This window comes from Primulina huaijiensis, unplaced genomic scaffold (assembly GCF_012295235.1).
Source record: "Primulina huaijiensis isolate GDHJ02 unplaced genomic scaffold, ASM1229523v2 scaffold35813, whole genome shotgun sequence".
Taxonomy (NCBI): domain Eukaryota; kingdom Viridiplantae; phylum Streptophyta; class Magnoliopsida; order Lamiales; family Gesneriaceae; genus Primulina; species Primulina huaijiensis.
Window position 1 is genome coordinate 1 of NW_027358352.1, and position 19,239 is coordinate 19,239.

Sequence of the window (19,239 nt, forward strand, 5' to 3'; positions counted from 1 at the left end):
ATGAGCAGATAGATCCAGCTATCATATGAAGTTTGAATGATTATAGTGAGAATGGATGAGCAGATAGATCCAGCTATCATATGAAGTTTGAATGATTATACTTGTCTAGAAATTATAAATTTTGTTTGTTACTCCTGAAAATGGGGTAGATCCAGCCGGAGACGAGCTGAACGATTTTTTTATTAGAAAATTTAAGCAGTTTGAAAATGTTTTTGTCAACATGATTTCTACTGTTTGACTTCTATGCATTGACAGTGTAATTGAGACTGTGGGCGAGGGTGTGAATGGTTTTGTTGAAGGTGATATGGTCATCCCGATATTTGTATCAGAATGTGCTGAATGTGAGGATTGCAAATCAAATAAGAGCAATCTATGTTCAGTATATCCTTTCAAGGTCTCTCCATGGATGCACGACGGTTCTAGCAGATTTACCGATCTTAATGGAGAAACATTATATCATTTCTTATATGTGTCTAGTTTTATCGAGTACACAGTTGTGCATGTTGCTAACATCACTAGAGTAGATCCGGCAGTTCCTCCAAACCGGGCTTGCCTACTTAGTTGTGGTGTGTCAACAGGTATGCTGAATTTCAACTTTGTCAAACTGTTGAATATGAGATGAGGAAAATAAAATCAGAATAGCCCCTGCTAACATGCGTGGTAGTAGTCTATATGTCACAATGATAGCGCTTAGGCAGATTTGAGTTTGTGTTCCTATCACCATCTATATAACATGTAGCACAAAACATATGTCATATTCTAAGGTTGTTGTAAATACTAATACCGTACCTTTGGATTTGATTCTTGTGTTAAATTTTAGGTAAAGATGTTCAACTCTTTTTTGTATTTTTTAAGGTGTAGGAGCTGCCTGGAGATCTGCAAATGTTGAAGCAGGATCAACAGTGGCCATCTTTGGACTGGGATCAATAGGATTAGCTGTAAGAGAGTTTCCTTCTCTTGGTTCTTTTATGTTCCTTTTCGATCGAGTCAGGATAGTTTCAGACTTAGAATTACTCTGAAGGTTGCTGAGGGATCAAGATTATGTGGTGCGGGGAGAATCATAGGCATAGATGTGAACCCCAAAAAATTTGAAATTGGTAAGTCCATGCTCTTTAATATACTTTCTTAACTATGAATCGTGCGGAACTTCTAATAAACCAAATCAGCATACAGCTAAATCATTTGGTGTGACTGATTTTGTCTACTCGAGCAGCGGCAGTGACAAGCCCATAAGCCAGGTACGTTGTTAACTTAGCCCGAGTATATTATTCTTGTTTTCAGGGACTCCGATAACATCTACTTTGAGGAAAGAAACAAACTTAATGTTTTTGTATTGCTGCCTTAATCTTGTATTTTCTTTCTTAAGAAGTGATACAAATCTTACTCGTGAAATAATTTAAGACAAATTGTTGCTTTTGCTTCGCCAAGTGAGAATGAGCTAAATCTGCAAGTATATTGAGTTATTTTTCTTTTTGTCGTATGTTTTCAGACGATAAACGAGATGACTGGTGGAGGAGCGGACTACTGCTTCGAATGTGTTGGGAAGGCATCGTTGGTTGAGGAAGCCTTTGCTTGTTGCCGAAAGGTTTCCTTTTACCCCAAACAACTTCTATGTCCCTTTTTAATGCCTTGATCAAATCCTCTTTTCCAGAGTTCTCATTTCACTTTCCTGCATCATATGTATCATGAACTGATACCACTTGACATGTATATGAGTAGGAGGAAGCAACTGCTATACATAGGCGTGTATATGTGTACCTATCTATGTATACATTTACAGATGTGTATATATTCGTGTTGATTATATTTATATTATTTATGCTGTGTCTATAAATGTTTGTCCATCATTCCCCACTGCATCTAACCAGCCCTCAAATTTTCAGGGATGGGGGAAGACGATTGTTGTCGGAGTTGACAAGCCAGGTGCACGAATCTCGNGATCCAAATGCAACAGTTGACACAGGTATATCACTACAAAAAAAAAAGGGATTAGCGACGGCCAAAACCGTCGCTAAAAGGGTTAAGCGACGGTTTGGAAAACCGTAACAGGAGGCCGCGTCGCTATTTTGCAGCGACGGTTTTTCTGAACAAGCCCGTCGCTATTTAGCGACGGGTAAAATATAAATCGTCGCGAATATTAAGCGACGGTTTTAAATAACCGTCGCTTCATGAAAGCGACGGTTTCTTACTAGCGACGGTTTTTAAGAACCTGTCGCTATATTTAGCGACGGTGTTTGAAATACCGTCGCTATAGAGTGACGGTTTTTTAAAGAACCGTAGCTTAATTAAGCTACGGTTTTCTGTAAAAAAAAAAATTAAAAGTCATCAAAAACTACGCAAAATTTCATAAATACGATAGACCACAAATATTAAAATTAAATATTAAATTTTCGATATAAAAAAATTTTAAAAATCTTACTTGCGCGAAGATATGCAGATCCACGTAACGCTGAAAGATTACACCGACGAACAAATCTACGAAATTAATACAAAAAAATGTTAGTACAAAGTAAAAAAACGAAAATGCGAAAAAATTGATAGAGTTCCGCTAAAAAGTAAAAAATCCAAAAAAGCGAAAACCGGCGTAACTTGTTCGTGAACTTCTATATATAAAGAATTATAGCGACAGTAGTTGAAAAACTCGTCGCCATTAGCGACAGTTTTTGACAAACCGTCGCCGATTTGAAAAACTCGTCGCCATTAGCGACAGTTTTTGACAAACCGTCGCCGATCTAGATCGGCGACGGTTACGCCCAACTGTCGCTATTGGCGACGGCAACAAAAACCGTCGCCTATTGCGACGGAATAAATAAACCGTCGCCAAATAATGCGACGGTTTATTATTATACCGTCGCACATAGCGACGGGTATATAACCCGTCGCAGCAAATAGCGACGGTGTCATTAAACCGTCGCTAATATAGCGACTGTTATTGTAAAACTGTCGCTATAATAGCGACCGTTTGTGATTAACCGTCGCTTACTTTAGTAGACGACGGGTTTATGAAAAACCGTCGCTCATATAGCGACGGGTACCGTCGCTATATTCGTCGCTAATATAGCGACGGTTTATCAAAAACCGTCGCTAACTATTGAAGGCGACGGTTTATAAAAAACCGTCGCAAAAATAGCGACGGTTGATCAAAAACCATCGCTATAATAGCAACGGTTTATAAAAAACCGTCGCTATTCCATCTGTTTTTTTGTAGTGTATCTAAAATATCCTCTGTAAATTTGGATATTTGACCACATTCGTTTTCCACCAACTAAGAATATTAAAATGTTGAGTTCGTGGCAATATAANTATACAAGTTTTTGTCATATTTGAATAATGGATTCAACGTGTAAAAATAAAATTTAGAGTTGTAAAATCAACATTTTATAAATAGTAACAAAGATAATACATTTATTGGTAATTATAGCAAGAAGCTGACACGTCGTACAAACGTTACGAATTAATCTTAATAGCGTCAATTACGCGTAGTGAATCCCTTATAAATCCCACTCCAATCACTGGAACTAAATCAGTAAATCTCCTTTTGCATCTTGTCAAGTCCCCTACCATTTTCCACTTGAGTAAGAAAGGATTTTGAAAAATGACCGATTTCCACCACCACGACGAGAAGAAGAACGATGATATATCCGCCACTTACGCAGCCGTGAAGCTAGAGGAGAGTGCCGCGGTGGAGGTCGGCGATCGTGGGTTGTTCGATATCCTGTGTAAGAAAAAGGAGAAGAAGCTGCATGGTGAAGAGGAGGTGATAGCTTCTGAATTTGAAGAGAAGGTTCATGTTTGCAAAGAGAAAAAGGAAGAGTCGAAGGAGGAGGAAAAGAAGCTCCACCGAAGCAGCAGCTCTAGCAGTTCCGTAAGTTTCTGATTGTGTATCCTATACTAGTGTGTATACTGGTTTATATTTTATTCGTACGCCACTTTCTTCCTTTATGATATGATACATGAAGGATTTTTGTTTTCTTGATGAGTCTTCTCAAAATATGCAGTCAAGTGACGAGGAGGAAGAAGCGGTGGAAGGAGGAGAAAAGAAGAAAAAGAAGAAGGGTTTAAAGGAAAAGATTAAAGAAAAATTATCTGGAGAGAAGGCGGAAGAAGCTGGTGAGGGAACAACTAATGTACCAGTAAAAAAGTTCGAACCGGAGCAGAATAAGGGGTTCTTGGATAAGATCAAGGAGAAGCTTCCCGGAGGCAAGAAGGCAGAGGAAGTGGAGGCGCCACCATCAAAGCCGGAACACTGCCGAGGGCAAGGAGAAGAAAGGGTTCTTGAATAAGATTATTTAAAGAGAAAATCCCTTGATACAATGCCAAGAGTGAGGAAAAGGTGAAAGAGGAGGCATGCAACGTAAACTTTTGATTGTATGTTCTACTTCATGTGTAAGAATGTGTATTTTACTGATTTCATTCTGCAAATCAAAATATTAAAGTTTGATGTCGCCAATATATTATGTTAAAAGGTTTCTCATAATCCTTGGAGTTTTGTACTGTTTTGGGGAAAAACTAAATAAATCATAGGAAAAAATACTTAATAGTTTGGGAATGGAATTATATTAATATATGCCGTCATACCGATATACGTACATATATATATGTTTGAGAAATATATTATCAACTCAATTAAATTATTATAATTACTTATAATATAATAACAATCAATAAATATTTATGTTTAATAACTAATCTAAATTCTGTGTATAACAGAGTTTCAATTAGTCAACCAAGTCAAAAGTATAACCGTGGCCCGTGGGCCAATCGACCCGTCTGCAAGAGTGGGGAACCCGACCCGACGCTATTCCGAATTTGGAGTTGTAAACCCTGCTGCAAAGCCCTAAATGAACTAGTTCCTGTAAACTCCAAATCACCGGTGTGAGAATGGGGAAAATCCCACCTGGTTTCAGAAGAGCAGCGGCGGCCGGATCCTTACAGGCTGCTCTCTTCAAAGCTTCGACTTCTTCCCCTTCTGCTCTTCAAGAGCAAATCCCGTCTCCAGTTACTCGACAATCCCAGAAGAAATCTCCCAAGAAAGAACCCACCAAAGTTATCGCTCCAACAACGAAATCGAACATCCCGCCAATCATTTTCAACTCCCCAAATCTCTCAGACGCAAAAGCCCTTTTCAATTCTTACATTTCTTCTAATAGAAACACCCCTACAGACCCCAGTTTCTACAATTATATTCTGCAGTCGTATTCTTCAATTTCATCTCCCCAAAATGCAATCTTCTTCCTCAATCACATGATTAAGACACACCCGACCTTCTCCGCCAACCGCTTCACGTATCATGTACTCCTCACTCAGTCTTGTGCAGCGCCTGATGAAACTTCTCTCGCCAATGTACACCATGCCCTCAACCTTATGAAAAACAATGGTTTTCCACCCAATCAGGTGACGACAGATGTTGCAGTGAGGACACTTTGCGGTTGTGGAAGAGAAGAGCATGCTATTGAACTGGTTAAGGATCTTTCGTCCCATAATGTGCTGCCTGATACCTATACTTACAATTTTCTGGTGAGGCATCTGGTCAAGAATAGGTCTTTAAGTACTGTGAATTGCTTCATAAACGATATGAGGGAGGGGTTTGGTATCAAGCCGGACCTAGTCACGTATACTATCATGATTGATAATGTTTGTAACTCCAAGAATTTACGTGAGGCGTTGCGGTTACTTGGAGTGTTGAGTGAGGAAGGTTATAAGCCTGATTGCTATGTTTACAATACTATAATGAAGGGTTATTGCATGTTGAGTCAAGGGGGTGAAGTGATGGGAGTTTATAAAAAAATGCAGGAGGAAGGGGTCATACCGGATCGCTGTACTTACAATACTCTGATCTATGGATTGTCTAAGACAGGTGGGGTTAAGGAGGCAAGGAAGTTCTTGGGAGTTATGGCTGAAATGGGTCATTTTCCCGATGAAGTTACTTATACATCCTTGATGAATGGGATGTTTCGGCAAGGAGATGCATTAGGAGCATTGGCATTGTTGGAGGAGATGGAAACCAAGGGGTGCATCCCAAATTCGTGTACGTATAATACCTTGCTTCACGGGCTGTGTAAAGCAAGGCTGTTGGATAAAGGGGTTGAATTGTATGGGATGATGAAGAAGGGTGATATAAAGCTGGAAACTGGGTGTTACGGTGCATTTTTGAGGGCTTTGTGTAGGAGTGGACGAGTGGCTGAAGCATATGAAGTATTTGATTATGCTGTTGAGAGCAAGAGCTTGAAGGACTTTACTGCTTATTCGACCTTGGAGAGTAGTCTCAAGTGGTTGAGGAAAGCTAGCGAGCAGGGCCTTGCCGTTTGACATGAAAATAGCTCTGCAGACCTTTTATCTTATTTTTGCCTGAATTTCTGAGAATAGTTTTCATGTTATCTCATTGTAGCCCCTGTAATTATTGTCAATTGCCAAAACTAAAAGAGTTGGTAAAATTTAAGTACTTGTATAAATGGGGAATGCGGTGGGAATTGTCTTGTCATTCCTTTGTTTTGTATTTGTCTCATAGGACATAATCTGATTTATATGACTTACTTTTGATTTCAACGTCGATTTTTTGTGTGTGTGTGTATGTGTGTGAAAGGATTCTCATATGAGTTAATGATAAGTTGTAGATATTAATAAGTTGTATGCCAAACACACCTACTCAAAAAATATATCAAAAATATATTTAGTGTTAAACTGAGAGTTTTAAATTGTTCTGTTGATCTAACAAATTTGTTTTATGCATATATGTTTGTTGTAATTTTGATGAAAAGAGTGCGAACGGGATCAAATGCTATAAAATGTTTACAATATTTTAATGTTATATTCCTTCTTCAAAAATTTCAGCCATGCGTAACACTAAAAATTTAATATATTAATTAACTAAAATGTTCATTAAAATTTTAAGGTATTAATGGCATAACATTAAAAATGTTTAATAAAAACGTGATAATTATATCATAATATATTTTATCCATGATGTAGCAAGTGGTTGTCTTGTGCTTCACATCGCGCTTACCGCTTTCATATGCAATATCTGCATTTCATTTGTAGATAGATACTTCTACATAAGTGTGTAAAGTAGCCAATGAGTATGCATCAAGTAACAAAGAAAAATCCAACATAACATAGCACGAGTACATGGCCATTTTAAAAATATCCATGCATCATAATTCATAGGTATAGCTTGTATGGAATTTTAGGGTGTGTTTGTTGAGTTCTGGAGCAAATGATCTTTCGCTGTCCAGTTGGAAGACGTTCCATTGTGTAATATAAATCTCAATTTGCTTTAGTTCATCCCTGTGATGTTGGCCATTTGTTTAGAACAGAGTTTCCCTTCCATGTAAAGAGGCATCTATCTTGTATCGATTCTGGGCATAATCTAGTCAATCCAGGGTGCATCCAACATCTTTGCCATAAAAGCATACCTGTCTGCAGCTTCATCGATCTGAGATACAAAGTAGCTTAAAAATCAGTCATAAAAAACCAGCGCCATTCTGACACAAGGATTGAAAGAATACGATGCTAGTATACGTATACCATTTTCTGCGTTGGTCGCCCTGCTCCATGCCCAGCTTTGCATTCTATGCGTCCCACAATTGGGTTGGTTTGAGGACTTCTTTCCCTACTTGTGCATAGGACATACTGCATGGTCTGTAAAACAAACAAATGAATGAAGATTTGATGAAATGACCCACAAATGGAACAAACAATGACGTAGGGGAAACTGATAGAATAAAGAAACTTAAAACTCAATGATAGAAGACGCACAGCTAATAACTTCAATGAATGTAATGGGACAACACGATCATCGTGGTCAGCTGTCAATAACATGGTTGATGGATACTGAATGACCTTATAAAAAGGTTTATCCCATGGTCTCCTAACATTATGCAGGGGAGAGTACCTGAAAAAACGTATATAAGACATACAAAAATAACATCAAACAAAACGAGATTCTGCTATCTTGTGGAGAGGCAGCTGTGAAACGTGAGACAAAATTCGCAGAACTAAAATTTTATCTAGCACTCTAACTGGAAATGAAGACAACAACATTTCTTCCATTTAAACCATATTTATTTCTCAAATGAACTAACTAGTAGGCCAAGGTTTGCAATGATTTACAACAGATTCATTTTTATTACAGCTCATCAGCAGCTGACGGTTGGATGACACTACTATAAACAAATTGTAAATCGTCCAAAGCCAACAAGGAAATGTTACATCGTAAACCTTCACACACACGATCATTGCAAAGAACAAGTTTGTACAACTTGCCTAATTTAGGCTAGCTGTACACTGGCCAGAAAGTTCTGATGAAGGTAAAATAACTCACTTGATTAACCAATTGAACTCTTCCTCGTTATCTGAGCAGCCAAAGTCTGAGGTCCAAGCATGGCCTGGTACAAGAGTAAATAAAACAACGCTCAAAACTAATTAAAGTTTCGTAAATAACAGCCTCCTTTATCAAGCTTGTTCTCACCGATGGTGAACTTGTGAAATCTTAGCATGTCCATAACACCAACATGAGCAAGAGCACATTGAAAAAGATCAGGCCTCTGCAAACACAACATTCGAATTTTGAACTGAAGAAATGAGATTAAAATGTATAAAAGATAAAATTATATCAAGTAAAAAAGAGCAGAAAAAAACACCATGGGAAGTAGACCTGATTAATACATGCCCCGATAAGAAGTCCGCCATTGCTTCCACCTTCAATACACAACTTCTTAGACTGGGTGTAACCACTAGACACAAGATACTCAGCAGCTGATATGAAGTCGTCAAAGCAATTATGCTTCTTTGCAAGGGCACCAGCTTTATGCCATTCTTCTCCATATTCTCCCCCTCCACGAATGTTTGCGATGCAAAAGACAACATTTAAGTGCTTTGCAATCAAAATACGACTAACAGTAAAATATGGTGTAATGCTGACATTAAATCCACCATATCCGTACAGCAAACATGGATGAGATCCGTCCAGGCAAATACCCTTTCTAGCCACTATGAACATTGGAATCCTAGTACCGTCTTTACTAGGCACGAAAACCTGTCAATGGAATACCCAATGAACTGAAGAAAAAAATAAAATACCAAATAAGGTAATCCTAAAATCCGAGAATTCAGACAATGCTTATGCGAAGCCACCATAATATGTTTCTGGATTGAACTCCAACTATTCATTATCTTATTTACCTGATGGACTTCAAACTCATTCTTGTTAAAGCCGGGAACAACAATTTCTCGGAAGATTCTCAGTTGTGGAACCTCAAGTTCTAGATTGCACACATATATGATGTTTGGGACAAGGAAGCTTGTAAATCCAATGAAGACAATGGAGTCCTTTCGTCGACAAGAAATCTGAGATACTGATCCAATATCAAGTGCTAAATGGCACAAAAGGGCGCCTGTTTGCAAATCCCTTAAGTGCAACACATTTTTCACATCATTCAGATAGTTCGCTAGTATTTGATTTCCATTCACAGCTACTGCAGATTCAAGCACATCTGTTTTATTTTCTTCAAGTATTTCCACCCAAGAAGTGGACTCTTTCAGATCAACTCTGACTAGCTTGCTTCTAGGAGCATCCTTATTACTAAGGAAAGTGAAAATTGAATCATCATTTGCAACGTATTGATAAGAGGCATCAAAATTATCTACAAGCTTTACAAAAGGAAGCAGTTCCTTTTTCCCTTGGCAGCCTTCAAGCCCATTTGGGAGCATTGTTATGTCACAGTAATAAATCTTGTTGACCGGATCACAATTTTCATAAGTATATAACAGAATATACTGCACATTCCAAAAAAAAAAAGGAGTTAATTAAAATAGAAGAAAAATAACAATAATAAAAACAACACTATGAATGTACCACAGTAACAATTTTTGCAGTTTCAACTGGTCAACTAGAAAAGACACCGAAGGAACATATTTCCTTCATGCCTAGTATCAGATTTAAATAATACTGAGTCATAAGACCAACAACAGATTCACTGCAGAACCATCACCTGATTCAACTTGTCTGTGGTGTTTATTCATTACCGTCAAGAGGTTTCTCTAAAGCTGGACTGCAAGTTTAAGTTTTGAGACAAGAATTCCTTTATTTAGAATAAGTTCACGAAAATGTGCACATGTAGCAAACTTATTTTGTTGAAACTATAAACTTGTACATAGAAGAGACAGATACATATTTTGACCTCTGGGAAGTCTTAATTTGGTTTTCTTTTTTGAATGAAAATGTTACTGCAGCAATCACTATCTTGGAACCATGTTTATATGAGTATCCACAAACCATATAATTACACACACAAATACCGCTGCTGCGGTACTAATTAATAGTGGCATTAACCAATTCACAGCCGTAAAATAATTGTGTTTAACGCAGTTAAATTTTTACACCTTTCCATCTTCTGTCACTGAGGCCAAACGAGTATGTTTGGGATTGTCAGGATCATTCCAACACAAGATATCCTCAGACTGATCGGTGCCCAAAAGATGATAATATAACTCATGGTGTAGATTGACATCGGTCTCAGTTCCAGCATCAAACTTATCTCCATCACTTCAACACAAACCATTTACAGTTAATATACCAATAAAAGGCAGGCAGATGAACCTTCAATGCAGTAGAACATGTCACATCCATTTCAAAATGCACGCCTCGCGAAATTCTATATGTTCTCCATCTTAACTTGACAAAGTCAATTTATGGACCTTGTAACTGTATGAACTTTTTTTCATCCGTCAGATGCTAATTTTCTTTCGCAAACACAAAAATAATCCAATAAAAGTTGGATAAAATTTGCTGATGGAATTAGCACTTACCTAGGAGCTGGATAACGGCTGTAGAAAAAACCCTTGTTATCATGTGTCCAGCTTATAGTGGAAAACTTAACCTGTTCAAACAATTATTACATCATGCTTTCATTAAGAAAAAAACGGTATGGATCTAATATCATAAATCAAACGTATTCAATCACAGCTTTCCCCAGAGTCCATAACATGCATATTAAAATTGTAAGCTTTACCCAAGAAATAGTATCAGGTTCAGCAGTTTTATCCTCAATCCGCATGACTTTAATGGTGACCCAATCACTTCCACTTGAACTAGTGCCGTAAGCCAAGTGCTTAGCGTCCTCACTAACTGAGTAGATATTTAGTGCCACAGTTCCATCTTCACTCAATGTGTTTGGATCAAGTAAAATCTCAGAATTTCCATCCAAACTATCCTAGAACAACACCAGAGCAAAATGCAAACCAAGTCAACCAATAATCAAAACTGTTGAAAGTTGATTTTTTTTTTTTTTAAATCAAGAACCTGAACGTAAAGGACATTTTGCGGCTGAAGCCCAGTGTTGTGGAAGTAAAAGTACTTGTCGCCTGCCCTAAATGGGGTATCATACTTGGGGAAATCATATAGCTTCGTAAGATTTTCGTGAAGCTTCTCCCTAGTATCGCATGTTTTAAGCACAGAGTCTGTCAAAATCATCTGGTTTCCAACAAACTCTTTGGTCTCCTCTGAATCAGGATCCTCAAGCCTAACCATGCCAATCACAATTTATCAAGAAAATACTCGTTAATAAAAAAAATGGAAAACTCTCAAAAGATTTGCACGACGTTCAGCTTCAACAATCCGAAGCAGTACATACTCAAACTCTTCACAGCCAAAATCAAAACATAATCAAACTCAAAATTACATGAAGTTACCATCTATAAGGATCAGGGACCATAACACCGTGATAATCATCAACCACGGCCTCATCTCGACGAGCAGTAGGGTAAAGAAGAGGCTCGTCAAAGGTGGAGAGCGATCCCATTGCAAGACCCGTGAACAGAGAATGCAGGAAAAAACTAAAGTTTTCAGCAACAGGGAATCTTGTGTTAGTAAAATCTCCCCAATTCCAATCGTCGGTAGATATGCATCTGCGAAGAGAGCACGAAGCCTCGATAGCGTATAAATATTAGACGGCGGGTGAATGGGAAAGAGTTGAAGTGAAATGCAGAAAATGGCGCCCGCATGGCGAGTGCATGTGAACATTTTTTGACGAATTTAGCATATACAAAGCACGCGAATCCCGATTAATGTGATAGTTGGACTAAATTTCAGGTTGAACTGTGGGGAAAATGTTGCCATTTGTGGGGGATTGTGTCGCCATGGTTTGCGAAAAGGGGATCTGTTCCCCTTTTTCGTATATTATCAGATTCCTCTTCGCCTTCAACACCGAAAAGACTTAATTGTCCTTGCTCTTTTTTTTAATGAAAATAATAATGTTTTGTTACAAATTTTTATATTAATCTCACTCGATCAAAAAATTGAAAATTATCGTTTTTATCTTCATTTTATTTACATTAATTAATTATTGTAAATTATACAAGTGTAAATTTTCATATTATTCTAAATTTAATCGATCAAATCAAATATATTATTATTACTTATTCAACATTATTTGATATTCTTCTCGAATATTTCAATAATCATAATATTATTTATTCACGAAGTAAACCAATACTGAAGGAGAGACATAAAATTAATATGTTACAAGCTACAGCAGGTTTTATCAATGAAGATGTCTGAATCTTCACCAAAATCAACAAATGTTCTAATTTTTTTCAAATAAATCAATCAAAAAATGTTCTAATTTTAAGGTCGTCTAAACTTATCAGGTCATCGGACCCCAGCCCCTTCATCATAGAAAATAAGCGGGTTGGATAATTATTTTAGTAGCCCGTTTGAAGGTGGACCAGCCTGTTTGGGCCGTGTGGTGGTGTCGGCCTGACATTTTTTTTTAATTATGTTATTTCAAAGAGTTATGTATGGTTGATGAGATTTGAAATAGTTTATGAGATTTTGAAATTTTATATTATTTATATGATTTATTATATTAGATGAAATTTGAAATATTTATATATTATCATAAAAATTCTTATGAGACGGCCTCACATGTTAATTTTATAAGAGCGATATTCGATCTGACCCTATTCATGAAAAATATTATTTTTCATTATAAATATGGATCAAATCGACTCGTCTCACTGCTACATATCTTTGAGATCGTATCATAATATCTGCTCATTATATTATATTATTTATAATAAATTATGTTTGATGTGAATGAATTCTGAAATATTTATATTATTTATAATTTATAATAATTTATGTATGCTTTTTTTTAAAATATTTTTTATGCAATTTTTAAAAATTTTTTTTTTTTTACGGATTGACACATTCACAACATGCAGCGAATTGTCCCGTCCCGTTTCCTGGTGGGGGCAGACCAACCCGTTTGACAGCTCCATCTAGTTGTCATGGTAATTGGTACTAACCAAATTGATAAATCTCGTAATTTATCGGAATTGCATATTAATTAAAATACATGGAGCGCAGTAAAGCTTTTCTTTAATTTTATTTTTATAATATTAAAGCAATAATAGTGATTTTACGTAAAGAACCTAATTAAATACGAGTATGCACACTCATTAATTACTATAATAAATAATCAGAAAGCTACTTTTTTTATATATATATAATAATAATTGGAGCATTCTCGTAGTTCAAGCGTCGGCAGTAGTATTTCTAGTGCCGCTGTTGTGACCTCTCCTCTCCTCTCCCCCCGTCCAACCCGCCGAGTCAAAATCTATCCTGTGTTCGATCGGAATAAACAAAATCAAGTTTGCAAAATTAACAGCATTATATTTCATTCTAAAGTTTTCTCGTTAGGTAGCCCATCAATTTTTTCGACACCTTTTATTTCAGGGAGCTATTTCATACAGAAAAAAGTGGTGGGCCGAAGAAACAAGAAATTGAAACGATATCTAGTTAAAATTTTGAAAAATAACCTTGATCAATCATTAGAATTTATGTTTTCTTTAATAATTGTCCGTGCTAGGCAGAACAATTGTCTGACCATTGTCTGGGCTATGCAAAACAATTGAGTTGTTGTGCAGTTTAAAATATTTGAGTTGAGCCGTTAGCTCGAACTATAGCTTTTGATTAGGCGTCAATCGCTCGATCCTACCACCAGTGGTGGAGACACCTTATATGACAAGGTCACGAGTTTGATTTTCATTGATTGTAATTAGTGCAATTATTAGGAGAGAGATTGTTGAATACAATTATTATCTCTGTTGGGTAGAGCAATTGAAATGTGATGCTAGAGCTGCTGTTCGTTTTAAAATATTAGAGTTGCAATGTTACCACCAAATATAGTTTTTGGTAAAGCGACAAACGCTCGGTCTTACAATTTTCTTATAATTTTGAGATCATCAAATAATCTCATACATCGCGAAAATTAGCAGATGTTTGGGGAAAAAAATAATCATACGATTAAGAACCACAATAGAAGCTTAAAAACAAGAAAACTCGTATGTATGCTCATTCTTAAAATTTTAGTTTAGAAAATGAATTCGCTTGAACTGCTTTCTCTTGTTTAATAAATACAAAGTACATTTTTTTTTAAAAAAGATCGAAATATAAAAAAGCGAGTGCCTATTTACAATATATTATATTAATATTAATGAGAAAAAATATTAAATTATTTTTCGCCCCTACAAAGATAGGCTCATTTATTTCTGGGACACACATTATATTATTAGAAACATAAATGTATGTATCAGACAAATAATAGAATGTATTATTGTCGGAAAATATAAATATTGGTGTTCCAGTAAGCTTCACATTATTATATACAGCAATTCATCAACGTAACAACTACTATAATTTATAGCATTGCAGTAAAAAATGGAATGCAGGGGACTAAAAATTCATGAACCAATTTATTGAAATGGTCTGCCCTCATTTCCTTTGGACCCAACTTCTTTCCTCCAAGGATTTGGCAATTTAGACGAGGATGAATGACTTAATTGTCGTAAAAAAAATTTAGTCATAATATTTTTTATATATAAAAAAATGTATTAGATTTGATTTTAAGAAAAATCTAAATATAATTTTCTCTTTTTATTTTGAGTCGTTGGATACATGCAATTCAGATCCTATTAAGGGTGAATTTAATTGTCATGAGAAATTAGTAAAATTATCTTGTAAGTTGACTAAAATTTGATTAAATTTAGTCTTATTTCAACATTTTTTTTAATCTTTAACTTTTTTCTTTATTCCGAGGTGTAACATGTTCCAGACATTGCAAACAAAAGTTTGATATTACTAAGATTTTGATTAAAAACAAAACCTAAAATGAACGGAATTAGGGAATGACTGTTTATAATTTTTCCTATTGTTTCATGACTTAGGGCAATAAAGTATTTGATAAGTTAACAAAGAATTAATATTTTAATATTTTAAATTAAATAACAAGCAATCATAAATGGGAGACGGATCTACACATTAATTGAGGGATTTGGCTCTTCTACTGTGGCTGAAAACACAGCACTTCGTCATGTGTATTTTAATACAAGATGATCAATTGATCATCTCGTTTCCTCTGATAATTTTTCAATTTTATCTGACACTAACTGATCATCTTATGTAAAATGTACACAACACCAACAATAGCAGAAGATCCAAATCCTTAATTGAGGCCCACTTAAGGGATCCATGGTTGAATTTATAAAGAAATTATTTAAATACCCTGCATAGCAATGCATTAAAAAATAACATCAATCTAAGCATACAGATATTATGTCAAATCATATGATTTTCAAAATAAGACTAATTACTGTATGCAGATTCCAATCTTCCAGTGAGCCCCTCATTCAGAACCTTGAACACTTCAGCATGTTCGTTCGATCTTGGGTGTGGGCATATGAATATTTGGGATTTCATTTCATGGGAAAAAAAAATTTAAAAAAAAAATTGTGCCAGAAAAAATTCTGGCATTTGGATGTACTGCATGCAGGGGTAGGATGGAATAATCCCACTTGAGCTATGATATGCCAAAATTTCTGATAAAACAGTACCGTTAGCCCATCGGAACCTGGTGACTTGTCCAGCATATCAAATGTTGCTGGTTTTATCTCAGTAGCTGTAAATGGGGCGTCGAATATAGAGTTCAATTACCACAGTTTCTATGAAATCCATAAATCAATTAATGTCTTATCTTTATAAATATTGAATATTTGTCAAACAAAATTTTTTCCTAGCTTCCAGCGCGCAAGAAAGGTGTCGGAGCTGCGGAGAACAAAGGCGGCCACCACCATGTGAAGGTGGGGCCTCATCCGCCCCTTTGGAAGACCCCCCGGCTTTTATTAGACCTTTCACTGTAGCAGCAAAACACACAAACACGACTTTCAATGAGCCATAATACTTCACTCCACGGACCACACCTTTATTTACCATTCTGCTCTCTTTATTTTCTCACTTTTCCTAGTTTTTACTCTCAAATCATAAACATACACTATTGCTTTCCAGTTTCCATCATGCCACTTTGTTAACGTTTGGATTGTGACGTTGAAGCAGTGGATTTGGCAAAAGGTGGGTGGTTTTAGCTCAAGTTTCTTCGATTAATTCAATCGGGCGATCATAGCCGTCATTGTGGGATGGAGAAGAATGAAGTTTCGCAGTCGGAAGATGAATTCGAGGACTTGCAATCTCGCCGGTTTGAAGGCAGTTACAGCTTGAGCGCTGACGTCAGCGAGTCGGAGAGTTCGACTTCGAGCGCGTGTACGTTTTCTTCACGTAATCAGCTTGCCTCGGTCTCGACGACTTCGTCTCCTGTGTATTTGGCTCCGAATTCGCATTGTTTGCCACCGCCTCCGATCATGTTGCCCGTTGTTGGAGATAGACACGTCATCATCTCGCCGGAGAAACCTGATAGGAGTAAAATCGAGCAGCCTGAATTGTCTGGTGAGTTTCCTTGTTAGCACATCAAACTTTGGTTTGTCATTTATAAATGAGGACCAATTTGAGTTTCTAGATTACATATAGATTTAGACTTTGATTTAATTTAGTTTATTTTGTCTTGTTCGATAGTGAAGTTAACGAGATTCCCGGCAAATGCAATCTTGATGCATAGCTACGGCCTTTCCGCTCAACCGGTGAATCAGGGGCTTAACTATTATGCAAATTGCCGATTTCTTATATTTGTATCTCGGGGTTTATCAAACTTTTCTGGATTTTTTTTGGCTGTCTTGAGTAAATATTGTTTGATTTAAAATAACTAAGCATGACGTCCATAAAAGAATTTGTACACGCCTGGTTTCCTTACTTGCATAGTTATATTTTTCTTTGATAGAGAAAGGACCACATCTACATGACATATTTATGCAAGCGACCTCAAATTATTAACCACGAGTTCATTTTGGCATTGGAAAGGACCGTCAAATATGTTGGTCATTCAGCAAAGGGATCAATCAAACTTGGAGGTCTTAGATTTGTGATTTTCCAAAATATAGAATTAGCGGAGCAATTATTTATTTTAACTTTGGTTTTTAACGATTTTATGGTGCATTTTATTCTTTCTGATTGGACGTTGCTTATGATGACAGAAGCTGAATTAATGAAGGAAAGATTTGCTAAGTTGTTGCTGGGAGAGGATATGTCAGGGGGAGGGAAGGGTGTCAGCACTGCCCAGGCAATCTCCAATGCAATAACTAATCTTGCTGGTTTGTGTTCTTCGTAGGCTCTTTTTGTTTTTTGTTTTTGGGTCCTCGCTCATGAGGTCAAATAACTTCACTATATATTAACAGCTAGTGTTTTTGGAGAGCTCTGGAAGTTGGAGCCGTTATCCCCGCAGAAAAAATCAATGTGGCGACGTGAAATGGAGTGGCTTTTATATGTGAGTTATTCTATTGTAGAGCTCATCCCATCAGTTCAAGAATTTCCTGGAGGTGGGACCTTTGAGGTTATGGTGACTCAACAACGATCGGACTTGTATGTGAATCTTCCAGCACTTAAGAAGCTAGATGTAATGCTTATCAACATTTTGGATGGGTTTGATGACAATGAATTTTACTATGTTGATCGAGGGATTGTTGTTACTGATGGGGATCATGCAGAAGCATATCCAGGTTCAACATCTTCACAGAGACCTTCTACTGCCCTTGAAGAAAAGTGGTGGTTGCCATTCCCGAAGGTTCCATCTAAAGGGTTGTCTGAGGGATCAAGAAAGCTACTCCAACACTGTAAGGAATGCACACAGCAAATTTTTAAAGCTGCTGTGGGAATTAATAGTAGCGTGCTTTCAGATATGGAAGTGCCTCGAACTTACTTGGAGGGCTTGCCTAAGGTAAGTTACATTTTGATAATTAAATTTCTATTTTGAAAAGTGAATCATCCTTTTATGGACGTTTGGAGTTTTTTGTTCTTGTCTTTCTTATACTGAGATACTGTTGCATTGCATTACCTTGTTAACTAAAGAACTTCCTATATATGTAATTGACATGTTCTGTTGCTTTCGCGTGATGAAAAAGAAATGATATGTTCTTCCTTTCATCTGTTAATTGGAGCTGTTTCTTGTGTATGTCATAATGTTTGTGTTCTTTCAGAGTGAGAAGGCTTGTTTAGGAGAAGTCCTCTACCATTTTATAACCGCTGATCAGTTCTCTCCTGATTGTCTTCTTGATTTCCTGGACCTTTCATCCGAATACAGTACTCTGGAAATAGTGAACAGGATTGAGAGTTCTGTACACTTTTGGAGATTGAAATCTCAAAAGAAGAAACCGAATCGTTCAAAGACAGGCTTGTTATGGGGTAGCACGGTAAAGGGCCTTGTTGATGATACAGAAAAGAGTAAAACCTATGCACATCGAGCGGATGCTCTTCTCAAGAACTTGAAGTTGCACTTTCCTGGCCTTCCTCAAACTGTTTTGGACATGAACAAGATTCAGTATAACAAGGTACGGTTTTTATGTTCATGCTATAATATTTTATAAAATCATGATGGCCGCCTGTATTCGGAGTAACCAATTTGAAGTTAAGATCCCATACATATTGGTGCTACCTGTGGTTTGAAAAATATATTACCTGATTTATCAACAATTTTCTAGCATTCTCCTAAAACTTACAGCCTAACTGGTGTCATTTATAAGCCTCATCAAAATACAACCGTACAATGTCTGAAGAAAAACTATAAGCATACTACAGATTTCATTTTTTTAACATAGATTTGGCTGATTTTATGTCTGATTTTAATTATATATATGTTTGCAATAGCTACCCTGTGACCAAACGTTCGGTTTCTTTTTCATCCAGGATATCGGACAGTCGATCCTTGAAAGCTATTCTAGGGTAATGGAGAGCCTAGCCTTTAACTTAGTAGCAAGAATTGATGATCTTCTATACGTAGATGATGCCACAAAACAACGTGT

The 19,239-nt window shown here is 36.6% G+C and overlaps 5 protein-coding genes across 7 annotated transcripts; 4 read left to right on the forward strand and 1 right to left on the reverse strand.

The window, feature by feature from the left end:
• Window positions 1–31: 31 nt before the first annotated feature.
• Window positions 32–1,958, forward strand: LOC140968366 (alcohol dehydrogenase-like 7). The gene is made up of 6 exons (XM_073429300.1): window positions 32–578; window positions 856–938; window positions 1,022–1,097; window positions 1,174–1,238; window positions 1,490–1,585; window positions 1,884–1,958. Exons 1-6 carry the CDS (start codon window positions 305–307, stop codon window positions 1,956–1,958), a joined length of 669 nt encoding a protein of 222 aa, XP_073285401.1. The 5' UTR covers window positions 32–304.
• Window positions 1,959–3,517: 1,559 nt separating this feature from the next.
• Window positions 3,518–4,543, forward strand: LOC140968369 (uncharacterized). 3 transcript variants are annotated; one of them, XM_073429304.1, is made up of 2 exons: window positions 3,518–3,865; window positions 3,999–4,543. In XM_073429304.1, exons 1-2 carry the CDS (start codon window positions 3,596–3,598, stop codon window positions 4,281–4,283), a joined length of 555 nt encoding a protein of 184 aa, XP_073285405.1. In that variant the 5' UTR covers window positions 3,518–3,595; the 3' UTR covers window positions 4,284–4,543. The 3 variants fall into 3 exon arrangements, 2 of the variants coding, with proteins under 2 accessions (XP_073285405.1, XP_073285406.1); XM_073429305.1 differs by having other exon boundaries at window positions 3,520–3,865; window positions 4,011–4,543; XR_012173759.1 differs by having other exon boundaries at window positions 3,729–3,869; window positions 4,011–4,056.
• A 224-nt stretch (window positions 4,544–4,767) lies between these two features.
• LOC140968365 (uncharacterized) lies at window positions 4,768–6,546 on the forward strand. The gene has a single exon (XM_073429299.1). It carries the CDS (start codon window positions 4,882–4,884, stop codon window positions 6,307–6,309), a length of 1,428 nt encoding a protein of 475 aa, XP_073285400.1. The 5' UTR covers window positions 4,768–4,881; the 3' UTR covers window positions 6,310–6,546.
• Window positions 6,547–7,088: 542 nt separating this feature from the next.
• Window positions 7,089–12,151, reverse strand: LOC140968368 (uncharacterized). Its single transcript, XM_073429303.1, has 12 exons — window positions 11,689–12,151; window positions 11,300–11,519; window positions 11,010–11,210; window positions 10,807–10,877; window positions 10,381–10,543; window positions 9,181–9,774; window positions 8,654–9,034; window positions 8,468–8,543; window positions 8,321–8,384; window positions 7,756–7,891; window positions 7,525–7,638; window positions 7,089–7,432 (listed from the first exon to the last, which is right to left on the reverse strand). Exons 1-12 carry the CDS (start codon window positions 11,796–11,798, stop codon window positions 7,367–7,369), a joined length of 2,196 nt encoding a protein of 731 aa, XP_073285404.1. The 5' UTR covers window positions 11,799–12,151; the 3' UTR covers window positions 7,089–7,366.
• A 4,043-nt stretch (window positions 12,152–16,194) lies between these two features.
• On the forward strand, window positions 16,195–19,234 carry LOC140968367 (rop guanine nucleotide exchange factor 1-like; the record flags this gene model as incomplete). The annotated part of the gene is made up of 5 exons (XM_073429301.1): window positions 16,195–16,777; window positions 17,419–17,535; window positions 17,620–18,158; window positions 18,418–18,768; window positions 19,124–19,234. Coding segments are annotated over exons 1-5 (1,425 nt in total), but the record flags the coding sequence as incomplete, so codon positions are not given.
• Between the last annotated feature and the right edge of the window lie 5 nt (window positions 19,235–19,239).